The 16,791-nt window shown below is 35.1% G+C and overlaps 2 protein-coding genes across 3 annotated transcripts; both read left to right on the top strand.

The window, feature by feature from the left end:
• Positions 1-2,264: 2,264 nt before the first annotated feature.
• Positions 2,265-9,406, top strand: LOC146160220 (uncharacterized). Of its 2 annotated transcripts, none has more exons than XM_083385369.1 (10): positions 2,265-2,589; positions 2,800-2,922; positions 3,321-3,441; positions 4,636-4,710; positions 4,838-4,941; positions 5,681-5,786; positions 6,497-6,639; positions 6,971-7,101; positions 7,583-7,701; positions 8,842-9,406. In XM_083385369.1, the coding sequence occupies exons 1-10, from the start codon at positions 2,353-2,355 to the stop codon at positions 9,219-9,221; spliced, it is 1,539 nt and encodes a 512-aa protein (XP_083241495.1). In that variant the 5' UTR covers positions 2,265-2,352; the 3' UTR covers positions 9,222-9,406. The 2 variants fall into 2 exon arrangements, with proteins under 2 accessions (XP_083241495.1, XP_083241494.1); XM_083385368.1 differs by having other exon boundaries at positions 6,971-7,107.
• Positions 9,407-9,807: 401 nt separating this feature from the next.
• On the top strand, positions 9,808-14,744 carry LOC146160219 (organic cation transporter-like protein). The gene is made up of 12 exons (XM_083384699.1): positions 9,808-10,032; positions 10,488-10,550; positions 10,764-10,863; positions 10,921-11,024; positions 11,172-11,326; positions 11,617-11,786; positions 12,026-12,151; positions 12,249-12,340; positions 12,426-12,560; positions 12,633-12,721; positions 12,783-12,885; positions 14,005-14,744. The coding sequence occupies exons 1-12, from the start codon at positions 9,884-9,886 to the stop codon at positions 14,261-14,263; spliced, it is 1,545 nt and encodes a 514-aa protein (XP_083240825.1). The 5' UTR covers positions 9,808-9,883; the 3' UTR covers positions 14,264-14,744.
• The last annotated feature ends 2,047 nt before the right edge of the window (positions 14,745-16,791 follow it).

The raw sequence follows: 16,791 nt of genomic DNA, 5'->3' as shown, positions 1-16,791 counted from the left end.
ATTTGTAATAGTTTTTGAGTTGCTGGACTATCATTGCTACTTTTACGACTGATTCTAGGGCTATGTTTAGTCGTGTGGTGGCAGTGGCCATTTTTACATGTTTAATTAATCGTTTTAAGTAATTAACGAATAACAAAAACATGCGCCCCTTTATTATTTCTTGTCTAATTATCAAAATTGTCATAACGCATCCTTACCAAAAACATCCTGTTGTATATTTATCAAAATTGTAATAATATATCTATTTATCAAAAAGCTTTATGTGTCTAAACTCGAAAATGTAATGTTGACAAATTGCTACTGATGTGTGCGTTTTTAGTGAAAACTTCCGGTAAATTGCCAGTGCCTTGCGAAACAGTTCGGCCACTTGTTCACAGATGACAAATAACAAAAATTGACACATATCCTTCCGCATATTGTACTAGAATGTTCGACCTTAAAATCGCCGCTTTGAGAATTGGCACATTAGCCGCATCTCAAAACAATGATTGAAATTGTGTTTACAGTTAGAGAAGCCGCTTTTCGTGTACTAATATGGACAGATTCTAACTTCCTTGTAGGAGATAAGTTGAGAAAGAAAGGCGATAAGCCAACACCCGTGTGACGAAATTACTATTAGATAATGTAACAATTTGCCGTGTCATTGCTGCGTCATAATCTTTTTCTCGCGTCATAATCTTTTTCTCGCACAGAAAATTTCTCTTATAAGTTTTGTGTATAAAAAGGATTGCTTACAAAAATAAAATGTCCAGTTCTCAGGATCAGCTTGCCGGGATTATCCGGTTTGCCCATAATAGCCAACACAAACTGTGTCGAATTGTAATCAGACAACAGCAAAACTTATTGAAGCAATAGCGAGGTTGATTGCCGAGGCAAATTAGTTCAATGAGACTTGCAATTAAACACGCATGCCTCAGTGGGAACAGTTATACGGTATAGTTGTGCAATTGGGTTGGGCACCACTATTACGCCTGTACAAACTCTGTTTTTTTCCAACTTTATGATTGAAACTTCTAAAAAGTTCTCGTTTATTTTCTTGCTTTTTCCTGTTTTGTTGACAGTTGTATTTAGCACAATTGAGTCTCTGTGAGTACCATTGCATGTTTTTCGAAGAAAAACGGTCCTATATAAATTATAGTTTGGCTATAACTTATAGATAAACGATCAAAGTTATCCCTTTTTTAACTATTTTATATTTGATAACAGGCTAGAAACACGGAGACACGAACCCTTTTTTAGCTAATTTTGACCCCCCCCCCCCCCCCCGCACCCCCCTAGCTACGCCTCTGGTTGATGGGTACCATGTCACCACAAACTGTGCACAGTGCAATTACAAAGGGGCGAGGTAGAAAAAAGGTTAAAAACCACTGGATTGGACAAATAAGGAAAAATCAACTCTGCAATGAGACTTTTTAGCGTTATTCTTTTTAAAAGTCAGAATTTTTTTTTCGAAAATTACAACATTTAAGCTTCATATAATTGTCATCATCAAAAAGATTTAAACCTTAAATCTCTTGCTCATTAGGACCCAAAGAGATTATCTCTTTGTTAGGACCTCAAGGAACTCTAAGAATAATGTAAAGCATGACGTATCAATTTAATCCAAATTATAAATTATTTCATACTTTTCAGGGCAATGCATTCAACACTACATTTTGGAAGCTCAAAATTTCAAAAAAATAATTTAATTACTAGATAAATTAGGCTTTGATTAACGCAAGTTATATTTCATTCTTAAAACAATTAATTGCACGAAAAAATTCTGTTGTCATTATGGGTAACTCCCTTAAACATTTTTAGTTGTTATAGAAACGATTTGACAAAAAGTTTTGTGGAGTAAATTTGATGATCGCCTAACCGGGAAATAGGACGCACAAATATTCAATACTTATAGATTAATTGCGTTATACTAGGTTGGTTGTGTTTTCCTTTTTGAATAAATGTCGCTGGCCGAGGATTCTACAACAACGCTCATTAGGGTGCGGGTTAGCTAAACTCGCACCCTAACCCAAATTTTGTGCGTTAATTTAATAACTGTGGTAGAATTCTAGACAGTGCCGAACAAATTAATTGGTAAATAATGTTTCCTACTAGTGTTCCCTTTTTTCGATATCAGTTCCGTAACGTTTTCGTCTTTCGGGAACTTTATTTCTACATAAGCATCATATAACACAACGAAGACAATAAAAGCTTTAGTATGTTTGGTTACTAAGGATGTGTGTCTATGCATATTAGTAATGTTTTTCAACTTTACAGTAAAACAATCTAATTGGATTTGTAACAACACAACAAAAACTGCATTTCTAAAGTTGTGGAACATGTGACTGATCTCACACATCTGCTATTGGAAGAATGTCAAGACAAACAGCATCTAAATCAAGGGCTGAAAAGAGTCGCGGCGCTCCCACAGGCACCCAGTCAGTACCGGTTCCACTAGTCACAAGTGATGTGATTCCAGGCAGATTAACAGATGGCGACTGGGGTCGGTTAATGTGCGATGAAGAGGACACTGGATTTATAGGTTCCTTAGTAGAAAGCATTGTTGACAGCACCCTTGATAAATGCCACAAAAACTATATTTGGAAACAGGTTTGTAGATAGAGTACAACTCTACAACATCTTCTAAAACTGCAATTTTTAAATAGTTTTGTCAGCCAAACAGGTTTATGTAATTCATTTTGTCTTTATTATGTTTATGGTTAACAAATCTAAAATAAGGACAATTTAGAAATTAATTTTTTAAATGATATTTGGTTTATCTGGTATAAATAGTTAACCGCTGTTCACATTATTTCCTAGGTGTTGCCATTTACAGCCTATAAAGCTAAAGAAGATCTTATTCGTATAGTTGAATGGCAATTTTTAAGCCGCGATGTTGGTGAGAATGATGTGGCTAATGATGCAGGATGGACAGAGGATTCGGTATGATTTCCTAAAAATTTACAGCTAAATTTAACAGATTTTATTGTTTACCTGAAACTGGAATAATAACTTATAAGAAAATGAGTCAGGTATTTGGACGAGCTGTACAAATTTTAAATATTGCATAGTGAGCATTATTATATCTCTCAAATATTTAGATAAACCACTATAATAAGTTGTCACACACATATTACTATAGTTAAATTTAATGGTAAATAGTGCGGAGATATTTATTTGGGCACAAATAAAATAAAATATACAGTACTTGATTATGACAAAATAAGTAAACCGTTACAAACAAATATTGATTTTATGTTATTGCGGTTGTAACTTCATCATTATGATTTAGTTGCCTTGTTTAAACAAAAAGCTTTATATTTTATTGTTTTTTTTTACAGGAACCTGAACCAGGAATAATAGATTCGTGGGCTCAGGGTTCAGTTCCTGTTGTAATCCGCCCTCAGTCATCATCTCTGCCATCAGTTAGCATGATTAGTGAAGACCAGGGATTCCTCCAAGGTGAACTTAATACTCTCTTTCAATTCATTAAATATATATATATATATATTACATATACAGAGAGAGAGGGAGAGTGAAGAGAATATGACAAGATTAAATGTGGATTTATTCATACAGCTATTAAATTTAATATTAAACATACAGCTATTAAAAATATTATAAACATTTTTATTTTAATTCCCTCACTTCATATGGCTTAAAGCAGTGGTTCCCAACCTTTTAGTGTGATTGACCCTTTTGATGGTTTGACTGAAATCTGTGAACCCACCAACAAACCAGTTTAACTTTTCAGGCGGATCTAGCCTTTTTCTAGGGTGCACATAAAAAATTACAAAGACGACCTCACACAAATATGAAAGTTATCTCATAGCATGCCAGTATGCAAAGACCCTTAGGAGAGTTTCTGTTGTTGGTGAAACTTGTGCTAAGTGTTTACCTGAAAGTAAGGATAAAGTTTGTGTTATGGCATTTATTTGATTTAATTTACAACTGTTTTAATTTACAACAAGGCGCTAAGTGTTAAAAAACAAACAAGACTCACACGTTGCTTAATATAATGTCAATTAACAAGATGATTTTGCCAAATCTCAAGAGTTGTTAAATAGCTGTATGACTGAAAATAACATATTTGTGTGACTAGCGCGCCTAGATTGTTAATTTAAATATAGCCGATTTTAGGTTTAAGTTGAAACGACACAAATGTACATTAAAAACATGCGGTTATATAACTTAAATACGTAAAATTTTATTTGGTTAATTTATCTTTTTTTCTATTTTCCATTGACCTTTCGCATGCAAAGCTTGTGAACCCCCCAATATACCAATATATCCCTGTGGTTCCACTGACCCCTGTTTAGGAACCAGGGGCGTTTTTTTACTGGTCATATTTATATCCATTATCTTTATAGTAATATCATACATTTATAACACAACACTCTTTTCAAAAATGTCATCTTCCAATTTATATAGATTCTCTTAATCTTTAAACAATAATGTTTCTAGTAGTCATTTTGCTTTTCATGTCGTTTGGATTTATAGATTTGGATTTATGCAGTCTTTAAATAATTTATAGGACCTGTGTTGTCCTTCTGGAAAAGAACTGGTATATTTTACTTCACTTAACTTATCGCCTTTGTATATATATATACATTTTTTGTTGTTTTTTGAATATTATATTCACCTTACTGTATGTAGAGCCGACCGCCACAACAGTGTCGGATGAGAGGACTGATAGTACTGACAAAACAACCGAGAATGCTCAATCACCTGGTAAGACATTGTTTAAAAGCTTTCTCTAGCAAATTTGAGCCACAGATTAGTTTATTTGTTGACGTTACCTTGAAAAATAGTATTGACTTTAACTTAAAAATGTTCGTTGACGTTAACTTGAAAATAGATGGAAAAGCGCCATTGTCACCTGCTTCAAAAAGTCCAGAAGTGCCAACAGAGATTTCACATGAATCCAACTTTGTTAAAAAAAAGAAGAAACCCTCGTATAAGGTTGGTCGAAATTGATGCTTGGTTGAAAATTAAGGCAACTTGCTGGAGGTAGGGTAGATCAGGTAGGGGGCTCCTGGCCAGGTTTTTTTACACTGGGGTGCATGGACCCCTTGCGATCCGTGAACTAGTTTTAGGGGGTCCATGAGGGCCAAGTTGAAAAATTAGTGTATATTTAACAAGTTTTTAATCAATTTAGAAAAAAAAGTTTTTTAAAAGTAAAACGTTTTATCACTGAATGTGTTTCCAGTCTTTTTACTTGTAAACACATTTTTTGGACCGAAGCCAGAAGATTTCTGTAGATTGTTTGTATTTAGACGTCAATTTATGACTTCATCTCTGAAAATTTTTTGCATACTGTGATACATGCAAAGTAAAAACAGTTTGTGGTACGCGGTAAAAAAAGTTTAAGAACTCCTGCTCTAGGCCCTTTCCCCCAAACTAATTTTTTGATAACTTATCAAATTAAAGTGCAATTTCTTATAAATTAGAACGAAAATCTTATTAGGTTCAATATAAACCAAATAAAGGCAATTTATCGTGCTTTGCGTTTTTTATTTCCCCCCCCCCCCCCGCATAAAAATCCTAGATCCACCCCTGCATGTAGATCTTATGCGTCCCACGAAGCCTTCTACATTGGCCTGCGATTTTAACAAATTCGTTTTATAAAATGTTTTTTCTACAATTTTATCCAGCATGTAGGCAAGTCATAACTGGTTAATCTATTTTTCTTTTGTCGCAGAAACACGTGGGTCGTTTGCTGCCTCTAAAGACAGATTTCGACGAAACCCTTCCTGAAGAAGAAATTGACCCACTTAATCAAGCCAACAAATCCTTTAAGCAGTCTGGTATGAGCTAATTGGAAGACAAAAATGTGCTCTTTATTAAGAATTTATATAACAGTATGTCGATTAACCACCTTTGTTAATCCACAGCCACTCGCGCGGAGAAAATACCATTAAATGTATGTTGGAGTGTTTTTAGAGCGCTGTAAGTAAATGACACTTTGTCATAAGCTGTTTTGGTAGTTCATTTTCGACCAATAGGCTTCTTTATTTATTACCAAGTAAAATGGGAGATCCTTACATCGGTCATAATGCCGAGATAAGAACAACATAACCGTCGGAATAAAACACAGTACGGAATAAGTCCTAATAGGACTAATAACAGTGGTCATAGGGCTGTCCAATTCAAAATAAGTCCTAAATTCGTCGAAATAAGACCTACATGGTCAGGATCCATTTTCTAACCCAACCCATTACCTACCAATAACCCAAACAGGGCCAAAAATCCATCTACATACAGGTTTAGGTGTATTTGGGCCATTTAGGCCTTATTCGGGTGAATTTAGGACGTATTCCGGCAGATGTAAGTCTTATTCAGACGATGTGATCTTATTCTGTACTGCTTATTTGGCTGTATTAGGTCGTTGGTCTTGATACTAGATTTTTCTGCTTAGATATAATTGCTTTTTAGGTCTTTTTGTGTGTTCCCCCTTACATGTTTCATAGCAAAATTAAATTTAAAATTAACTTTCAATTTTTTTGTTTTTATGAAGATGCACATTTGTCGCCATCACAAAAGTCCCTCTTGAAAGTTCAGGCTGGTCGACCTCCCGGCAACAGGGAAGTTACCTTCGACGAAAAAGGAAACGTTGTTGGCGTCATGAAGCTTAATACACAAAATCTTCCCACACACAAGGTTCGTCCACCAAAACTAAAGGAAGCTTAAATTAAAAATAATATAAAAAAACATGTATGTAGAATGTAGTTCTTCGACCTCTTTATACATTCATGCTTATATATTACACATGTTCCAGTCATATCACACGTACTAATAATAGTACATACGATCGGTAAGACTCGGCATAATTAGCAGTCAATTAAGATTTAATTGCAAGCAAGGTAAAGCTACCATTTCTTGGCAAAAAAAATCAGTAACCATTTTAAAGGGACCTTATGTCTAATTGCGTCTGTTTTACACTTTGTATTCGCGTTACTGTTTTATCTTACTCACGATCGCTGCGATTTAGGTGCGAGTTCAATATGACATCATTGATCCTGAAGCGGAGGCAAATGCACAGAGACTGGCTGCTTTGCGGACTGGCAAACTACGGCAGGCCAAAAAGGCAAACCTTGCTGATGGGTCGACTGTCACTACAAAGTCAAAGTAAATTACCATGTTTTACCCACTACTGCTATTTATGCCACTTTGAACTAAAATGGGTGGATAATATTGATTCTATGACACTCAAATCTTGTTCTGATTTTCAATCATTTTTTGTCTTATTAAAACGTACTTTTATCGTTTTCCTCAAACCAAAGAATAGATTTGTTGGTTTTGTAATAACTGTCCGAGACAAACTTCAATATTTAGCAAAATACAATAGAACCACCGATTTTTAACATTAGATTTTTTTTAAATCACAGTTGCGCGACCAATCACGGTAAAGAACCTGATATACTACAATGTTTCTTACAAATCTCTGAGTAACCAAAATTTCTACTCGGTAAATGGTCTAGTAGCGCACCTATTTCTTATTTTAAATTACCGAATGTATTGTTTCTTTTTTTTAAAAAGTGCAGTTCCGTGAATGTGTTGTGTAGCCTAAATGTTAATGTTACATGTTGCCGCTTACCTATAGAGGTATGAAGTCCCATCCACCCAAATCGGTGGTTACCATCGGCAGAAGTATGACGTCAGCTTCAACAACTGCCAACCAACGACGCCACACAGCCCTTAGCGTCCACCATTTACCACATGGTAAGAAAAAAATACCTAATTGATTGACTTAGTATTTATAAAAATAAAATGCGTTGTCGAAGCCGCACTCGGGCCTCGGGATCGAAGAAGACTACTGGAGTCCCGATTTTCTGATCCAACGTTCGGAACCGGTAAGGCCGTAATTGTAAATGACAAAGGTAATTAGCCCAGGGTGGAATGTTTTTCACGCATGTATTATAGGTGGATGAGTTTTAGGATACTCCTGTAAGTGGACTGATGCATATCCGCCCAATTTGTATATCAACCCTGTTTTATAATTTGTGAAATGGGGTTAGTTGACTTTCTTTTTAACGCCCGAACTCAAACAGTTTAAAACCGAATTTACAGCTTTTGTATTAAATTAATGAATCTAAGCAGATGTGCTACTAAGTTAGGATTACTTCATTACTTGGGTCTTGAAACTAACGTTCAAGACTTAATGTTTGTACTATGGTGTAACACAAAATGGTTTATAGGTCATTTATGATTGTCACGCCTAATTTTATGATGCTGTGCAGGGAATATAGCCAGCGGTGGGGTTCAGATCCAAGCTCATGTGTTTTTTTTTTAAATGTGCATTGATCAAATTTGCACTTTCAGTAATTGTGTAAATATAGTAATTTTGATTTGGAAATAGTTTGTCTGAAAATTGAATTGTGGCGTCATAAGTACAAGTAAAGAGACGACTGCCGCTTTTTATTGTGGCTGTTAGTAATGATGAGAATCAGCATGTTCAAATCTTTCGCTGGAACGTTCATCCTCTTATTGCAACTACTTTGATTGCCTAAAAATAAGACTTTTTGTAACAGAACCGACTGATAAATATAACTTTTGTGATAAAACCGACTGACAAAAAATTTGAATCCCACCACTGAATATACCTGCTTGTTTTGGGTATATTTAAGGGTAAATAAAAGTGTTAAACCTATAACTGAAGCCACCTTCGCTTATATGTTTTATCCCTATTGTCTCAAGACTTTTATCATCATTATATACATAGTGGTTACTGGTTATATTATATTTGATAAACATACAGAATGGCATTAGGCGTTTTGAAAAACGTCATGCTTTGGTTTATAACACTAGGGCATATCTTGAGCTAACTTTATGTGCAATTGTGTATCATTTCTCACTATTTAGACGCACCCCATAACAACCAAGACAAGCTGGTCAAGTTTCCCGCCTACAGAAAGATAAAGAGAACCACTCGAATTGAACCGCTTCCGCCCACACTAATCGATACCATCGACGCATCACCCGGCGTCGTCATCCGAGAAGGGGGGCAAATCAAGGCTGGGCCCGAGGAAAAATACCCCGTGGGGATTACCCGCAGTCCACGTGGGTCAGAAGCCACTGGCAGCAAAACTGTTTTGCGGTTGCTGGGCAACACACGTATGAGCCCGCGATTACGACCCACCGTGGATCCGCGTGACGTCATCGGTGACGTTATTGACAACCATAGTTTCGCAGTTCACCCAGTGCTGCCCCCAGTTCGTTCCACTCAAACTGCGTCGTCGTAGATGTAATATACACTAAGCATATCTTGCGTTTTGTGAAACTGTAATTGAATTCAATATTTTAGAATGTAGCTATTATATGGTGCAACATTTCTAAAACGTGAGCGCATTATCGACAAACACAAGTGTTGCCATCAACATGTACGATTTTGACCGTATATCAGTTGTAAAATTGAGTTCACGCGAAAATAAACACAAATATTTTCAAAGAAAACTGTTTTGCTGAGACGAACAAAAATGGTAGGTTTCGCTTGCCCTTTTTTTGCCTTCCAGTACAAAGTACACAACTTCAGGAAATGTTCAGTAGTCATAAGTGAACCGCTGAGTGGTAGAGAAAAAGAAACACCGTCTGCTGAAAGAAAAAGTCTGCTGTAGTTGTTTAGATGTCGGTGGTTTGTAAACAAGCAGCTATGGATGTTATACGCGTGTTTGAAATGGGTAAATGTTGTCAGACAGATGAAATGGAATGATTTTCCAACAGCATGTTGGTATTTGATAGCGACTTTGCCGATTGATCAAGAAGCAACTAGCATACGGTGTCTTTCCGAATGTAACCACGTCTTTTTAACAAGCAATTGTTTTTTAAGGTTGTCAGGTTTGTTAAATGAAAAAACCTATTGTTTGCTAAGTTTTATCAAATTGCATTAGCTGTATTACTGACAAAAATGATTGATTTCGATTCAATATTAAAAGTACTTGGAAAGAAAGCATGGTCATATCAATTTTTTCTTACATTTGCCATGTATTGGAATGCAATTCCATTTGGAATGCACACTCTTGCGCCCGTGTTTTACACCCCTCCTAATAATTTCAGGTATACAATACTTCTTCTTTATTATCAAACATTTTAAATATTACTATATTTTTTATACAAAACTTGGTAATTAAAGGGGTCTTGTATTATTATGATTTCAGTTTACAAAGAAGTATTTTAGGTAGTAATCCGCGAAAGATAACAATGCAAATAAAGGCATTCAAGAACAATAATTGAAGAACTAAGATTTTGGCCACAAAATGTATCTGTAAGAGTTCCCAGTGCATTTCCTAAAATTGTAGGAAAACTATCGCTACTTATTAGGCTTACAAAATCTTTTATTTTACCTTAACAAAGCTGGGTACCTGCGGTAGTAAATGTTGTAGTGTTACCAAACTAAATGTTTTTGAAATGTTGAATTTATACGTAAAATATATAGTTAGGATTGCTAAATAAAACAATGACTTATAATTGCTTAACTTCAAAGTGTGTTGTAATGGTTTCTGATCTTACAGTTGCAATATATCCAACTATAACAATGTTGAACAAGAGGTCACAACGATGGACCAATGCAATAGGTAAATACATTTTTCGTTTTTATCTTGACTAGTTATTTAAGCATAGATCATTAATGATTTCACGCTGATCTATACAGTAGTTTCTATAATTGCAATTCTCTTTAAAGAATTTTTTTGAATTAGTCATAACATTACTAAAAAATTATTTGAAAAAAACATGGTCTATTACTTGATATATCCATAATCCATTTATTAGTTTATTTTATTTTTTAGTCCATGCTTTGCTAACAGTTCATGTACAAACGTTTCCACACCTTGCACCGCTGACTTAGTTTATGACAGAACAACATTTACCAACACAGTCCTTATGGAGGTAGGTTTATCAGGACCTTCTGTTTTTATTAATTGAATAATGGTTTTATACCTTTAGTTTCAACTGGTTTGCAGCAGAAAAATATTTATATCCTTTGCAATTTCTTCTTACATGCTTGGAATGTGGTTTGGTTCTATTATATTTGGATACATTTCAGATCGGTAAATACTTACTTTCTAAATAAACACGTTTTTACCAAATAACTATATTGCATAGTAAAAAGTTATGTATGGATAATTGCAAAATTTATCAATTAATAGTCGTTCCCAGTTATATGTTTTCTGATACAACTTTGTTTTTTATTGCAGATTTGGCCGTAAGCCAGCATTGCTCTTGTCCACGATAATGGCTATTATATCAAGCATGTGCTTAAATCTGACAAATAATATTTGGCTATTTATTAGTATTCGGTTTTTAGTTGGAATGTTCTGTTATCCTATGTTTATGATTTCATTTGTTTATGGTAAGTTTAAGAGGTATATATATGTGCATTTTTTATTTATAGTTAAAATCTTGTTACAGCATTGTTTCTGTTTTCATATCATAAAAAAATGCACTTTATGGCCTAAATAAATAACTTAAGATAAATTTCTATATTTTATGAATAATTTCATTGAACGCACACTATAAAAATCCAAGTTATTAACTAAAATAACTATTAAAAATATTTATAGACACAATTTATTTAGATATAAGTAGGTAATAGTGTTGAGTGATTTTTTATGATGTTTTGTTTACTGTTGTATTTTTCAGTAATGGAAATTAACTACAGACATAGAACGGCTGCTGGACTTCTCATGCATATCCCATTTGCTATTGGACATGGGCTGAATTCACTGTTTGCTTTTTATTGCAACAACTGGCGACATTTTAACATTGTTATTTCTGTATTTTTCATTCCTTATTTGTTTTTCCATTGGTTGGTAAGTATTTGAGTTGTTAAATGTTTTAACGACAGTTAAGTAGTATTAATTTCATTGTGGGTTTTATTGTGGTTGGCTTGTTTCTCTTTCAATAATCTATGTTTTAAACTGTGTATTATTGGTAAGACCATGTAATTGTAGTCTTGGAAATCTTAAATTATATATATAAATTATATATATACATTTGTTTAACTATTACTTATCAGAACCATTTTACCAGTGATGTTTAATTTAACTAGGTCCCAGAGTCTCCAAGGTGGCTTTTCTCAAACAATCGTAATTCCCAAGGCATTAAAGTTGCTGAGAAATTTTTTGAGCATGCCAAACTGGAACCTGACCAAACCCTTTGGGAAAAGTCTAGAAATGTAAGTTAAAATTGTGAAGAATAGGTCTACTGTGAACACCATGAATTTTCTGCACTTCTTAATATTTGCTCAAAATAACATACTTTATCATGCTAAGGTCAGCAAAGCATACACAAGGAACTATTCTTCTATTGACTTGTTTAAACCGCGTCGAATGAGATATGTCACTGTTAAAGTGATGATTATTTGGTATGATTAGTTAAAAAATAATAACATCATTTAACATTTTGTATTTTCAAACATCTGCATTGTGCAATTTCTGTTTGCTGTCCAGGTTTGCATGCAGTATCTTGTTCTACAGCCTGTCATTAAATGTTGGTAAACTATATGGAAACATTTTTATCAACAATGCTCTTAATGCAGCTGTTGAAGTAATGGTTTCGTTATTTGTTCTTTTGATTTTTGACAGGTTTGTTACCTTAAGCTTTTGAGTTTAAAATACATACATATAGATATTTAATATATCTCTATTTTAATGAAGGATTGGCCGGCGAATTTTGTTGTGTGTTTCTGTTTTGTGGGCAGGAATGTGCTGCATTGTAAATGGAATACTAATCTTAACATTTCAAGGTAAATAAAATATTTGTTCATGCTTGTATTTGAAAATGTTACATCAATATTTGCTTTGCAGAAGATAAAGGTATGTATGTATCATTGCTGGGCAAGTTGGGTGCTGCTGGCGCATTTCATATTTTGTACAACTTCACTGCTGAATTATACCCTACTGTTGTACGGTAGGTTAAATACTCTCAGATTTTTTTTAAGTTCCCATATATGAGGCTATTGCGTTTGGCTGCCAATGCTGCGTAGCGTAATGGGTGTGCCTACAAAATATTTTATTCTAAATAGGTATCTTACTGAAATATTTTTTATCTGGCAAAAGGAGTGTTAAAATTTTAAACCAGTTCAAAATTGTCAAATTTTTGTTTTTATGAGCTCTGTGAAACTTTCTGAAGACAATTAGTCATGTGTAATTTAATATGGCTTTGTGTTAGTTTAACAAAATTGAATAAATTTCCGCAAATTTGTTTTTAATTATTTTCTTGTCACTCAACTAACGCTAATCATAGAATAGCTGTTTAAAACAGTTCAATGATCCCCAGTATAGTTATGGATGAAATCAATGTGTGATTGTTGATGGACCATACTTACACTGGGTCCAGAGGAGACAAGAAATAATATGCCATTTATTTGAGATAACTGTGCCTTGCTCTAAATTATGTTCTTTGTTGATAAAATATTTATGATATTGGTGGCACACTTTTTTACAAAACAATATGTATACACAATCGCTTGTACTATCTGACAAGACAGTGGGTCAATACCATAATATTTTCACTTGTTTACTAAAATGTGTTTATTTAGGCTCGCATGCTTTTAAACACACCTTGTGTTATAAAAAAGAGCATAACTTTTGAATTTACAAAAATTTTTGCACGCACTGAAACATTTCTCGAGGTGCACTGGTGTGCCGCGAGATAGAGTTTAACGATTACTGTTTTATGTTGATTCTACATTTAGGTCATTGCTTTAAAATCAAATGACTTGAACTGGGACTTTTTTAAATTTGTTGAAAACGACTTGATAGCACTTAACTTATTTCGCAAATGACTTGACTGGAAATTCAGTGATTTTGCAAAAGACTTGTTTACAATACTGCATTTGATCAATGGTTTTGTAAAAATGTGTGAGTAATTATAAAACCTAAAAGTTTAATCACATTTCAAAAAGCAATCATTATAAAACTTCTGAACGGCACGGTGCATGATATTTTATTAAACAAAATATTAGTGACCAAGTTCAACTGTTCTGTTCTTTTGTACGGTAGTATTTATCGCACATTTATGACGCAGGAGCAATAGCATCGCAATGGGAAGTATGGCGGCTCGTATCGGGAGCATTTGCACGCCGTTCATCATGCGTTTGGACTTATTTGTTGCATTCATACCGGACTTTGTGTATGGGGCTGTTGCCATAGTGGCCGGCGTCCTGGCCATAACACTTCCCGAAACGGCCGGATCGAACTTGCCTCAAACTATTACCGAAGCCGAGATTATGTATCTTCGTTCCAAGTCTCCCCTCGACAACAACGACAAGGCCGTTGAGCTCTAGCTACATGCCTGTTTTTTCACTTTAGTGCTGCTACATTTTTTTTATTGTTTTTGTTAAATCATGTTTTTAAGTGGAGAAGTTCCAACGTATGTGTGGCCTAGTGCTGGCTACGTATTTAGGAGGTCATAACTAAGAAGTTTAACACAAATGAGTGCTATAAGATAACGTTGCGAATAAGTGGTTCGGATATTCTATCTTACTCGCTGGTCAAGTTTAAACAAAGTGATATTTAGTTATATCCGCTATTGGGACTTTGTTGGCCGAAACAATACACTTAAAATAAAAAAAAAGTTTCTTTAGGCAACAAGCCTAAAAATTTTGTTTTCAGGTATGATGTAAAAGCATAAACGATTTTATCGATGTGGATATAAATACAGACTTGATGAATACTGTGCTAGTAACAAGTTGTGTTGTAAATGCGGTGCATTTTACGCTAAATTCTTTTCACGGTAATTCGAACAGTGATGCTATTGTTTCAACGAGGTGCGAAACTGCACAGTGCGCAACACTGCCAACCGTTTTTGCTATATTTAAAGAACTCCATAATACCGAAATTAAAACAACTTCAACGTTGGAATAAAACACATTTCTAAATAAGGCCAAAAATAGGACTATTTAGTCGTAATAACGTCTAAATCAGAATAAGACCTATCCCCGTCTATAAAAGATTTTACGTAACCCCAGCCCTAACTTTATCCATTGCTCTCCTAATATTTAAGCCTTACCCAATTTCTAACCTCGCCCATTAGCTAGGCTACCCGCCCTTAAACCCAAACAGGTGAAAACCAACCGGAAGGCGGGTAATGGGCATGGAGGCTATAGCATCTAATCGTTAGCTACTATTCCTTTTGTAGAATCAAGTGAACAGATTTTAGAAACTTTGACAGCGTAATTACATTTATTTAAGGAGTAAATAAAATCGGTTAAAGATCTACGCCATATTGTTAATGTGCATCCAAAGGCGCCCACAGAAAAAAATCCCCTATTTTCCGTATGACGTCATAAAATGGTGATTGCAAGACCTCATAAAAAACCTCGTGAGAAACATTTTGCGTTAACTGTCTAATAGTATCTATGCATAAAAATGGAAACTTTAAAACGCGTACGACAGTCAACATTATATCTCCTTTTAAGAATCTGTTTTTTTGTTGTCTGCTTTTATGCCGATGTTACACCAACAACGGATATTAGCGCAGAGAGCGAGCAGCGAGGAACATTAACTGCGCCAAGTTTTTAGCGAGAAAAAAAGAAAGTGGTTTGACTTAGCCTTGTCAATTGTCGAATATCCACTTGATAATAAGTTGACCTAAACCAGGGGTGTCCAACAAGCGGCACGCGCCCTAATAAAAAATGGCACGCAATCCCCCCTAAAATACTTATACAGTAAAGTTTGGTGTGAAGAAACAAGAAGCAAAAGTCAGCTCACCGACAGACACGTAGATGCAGTAATGCCCACTTCTGCTACTACAGTTATCATTATTAGTAAAAAAACGTTTTTATTTTTAGAAAGAATTACTTACTAAACTTTGGCACGGAAAGAGGTTATAGGATAAAAATTGGCACGCCGGTATGTTTGAGTTGGACTTCCCTGACCTAAACGAATAACAAAAGAGCAAAACTGCGTTTACGGTCGACCAAACAAAAGATGAAAAACGGCGTTTTGCGCTCGAATTTGGTTTCGCATTAGATTAAGACGCGTGACCCTACTACTTAAAAAGCACGCCGCTTCGAACAGTTTGTTAAACCGTGACAAAAACGAAATATCACTTGCAAAAAGGGGGTAAGAATCCCCCAGCCCCCTGGATGGGAGCAAATGGATTGTGTATAATACCTTTATTACTAATCGCACTTACGAGCAGGGGCGCCCGCAGAATTTTTTCCAGGGGGGGGCAATCAGGGGCGTAACCAGAAAATCAAAAAGTGGGTCCTGAATTTTCAGCTTAGGGAATTACCCTATTTTTCGTCTGACGTTATTGAATAATGACGTCATAAAACAGTGACAGTATGGCGTCATAGAATGGTGATATCCAGACGTGAGAAAAAAACTAATCAGAAACAGCCAAATACGTCCAGCAAAAGCGACCACGTGCGTCATCGACAATCCTGTCAGGCGCCAGCTGCGAAATCACGGTGTGCAATCGTTAACTTCATGCAAAAAAACAAACCAAGACCGTGAAATATGTGTGATTAATTGTGGTAGAATCACACATAATTCGACTATCAGCAGCGCAGTTTTCAAGTTCCATGAACGAAATGAGCGCTTAATTACAAGCACGTCTTTCACCACCTGCAATACTAAACGATGATCATTTTTTCCGGGTGTTATTATGCCACGATTAGCGCAACATCTGCGCCGAGCTGTGTGAAAGTCAGCTAAATTACAAGCTGCGGTTGAGGGGAAATAAGTTGTGTCCATTGCACACTTAGCACATGGTCTTAGAGTATGCTTAAAGAGAATAATTTTGCGTTAACCATCATTACTTAAAAATGGAGATTTTGAAACGCGCACGACAGTCACCATTATACCT

Source organism: Ascidiella aspersa, chromosome 3 (genome assembly GCF_963924565.1).
Source record: "Ascidiella aspersa chromosome 3, kaAscAspe10.2, whole genome shotgun sequence".
NCBI classification, from domain to species: Eukaryota; Metazoa; Chordata; class Ascidiacea; order Phlebobranchia; family Ascidiidae; genus Ascidiella; species Ascidiella aspersa.
Note: the sequence above shows the minus strand (reverse complement) of the source record. Positions and strands in the feature narration are given on the sequence as shown.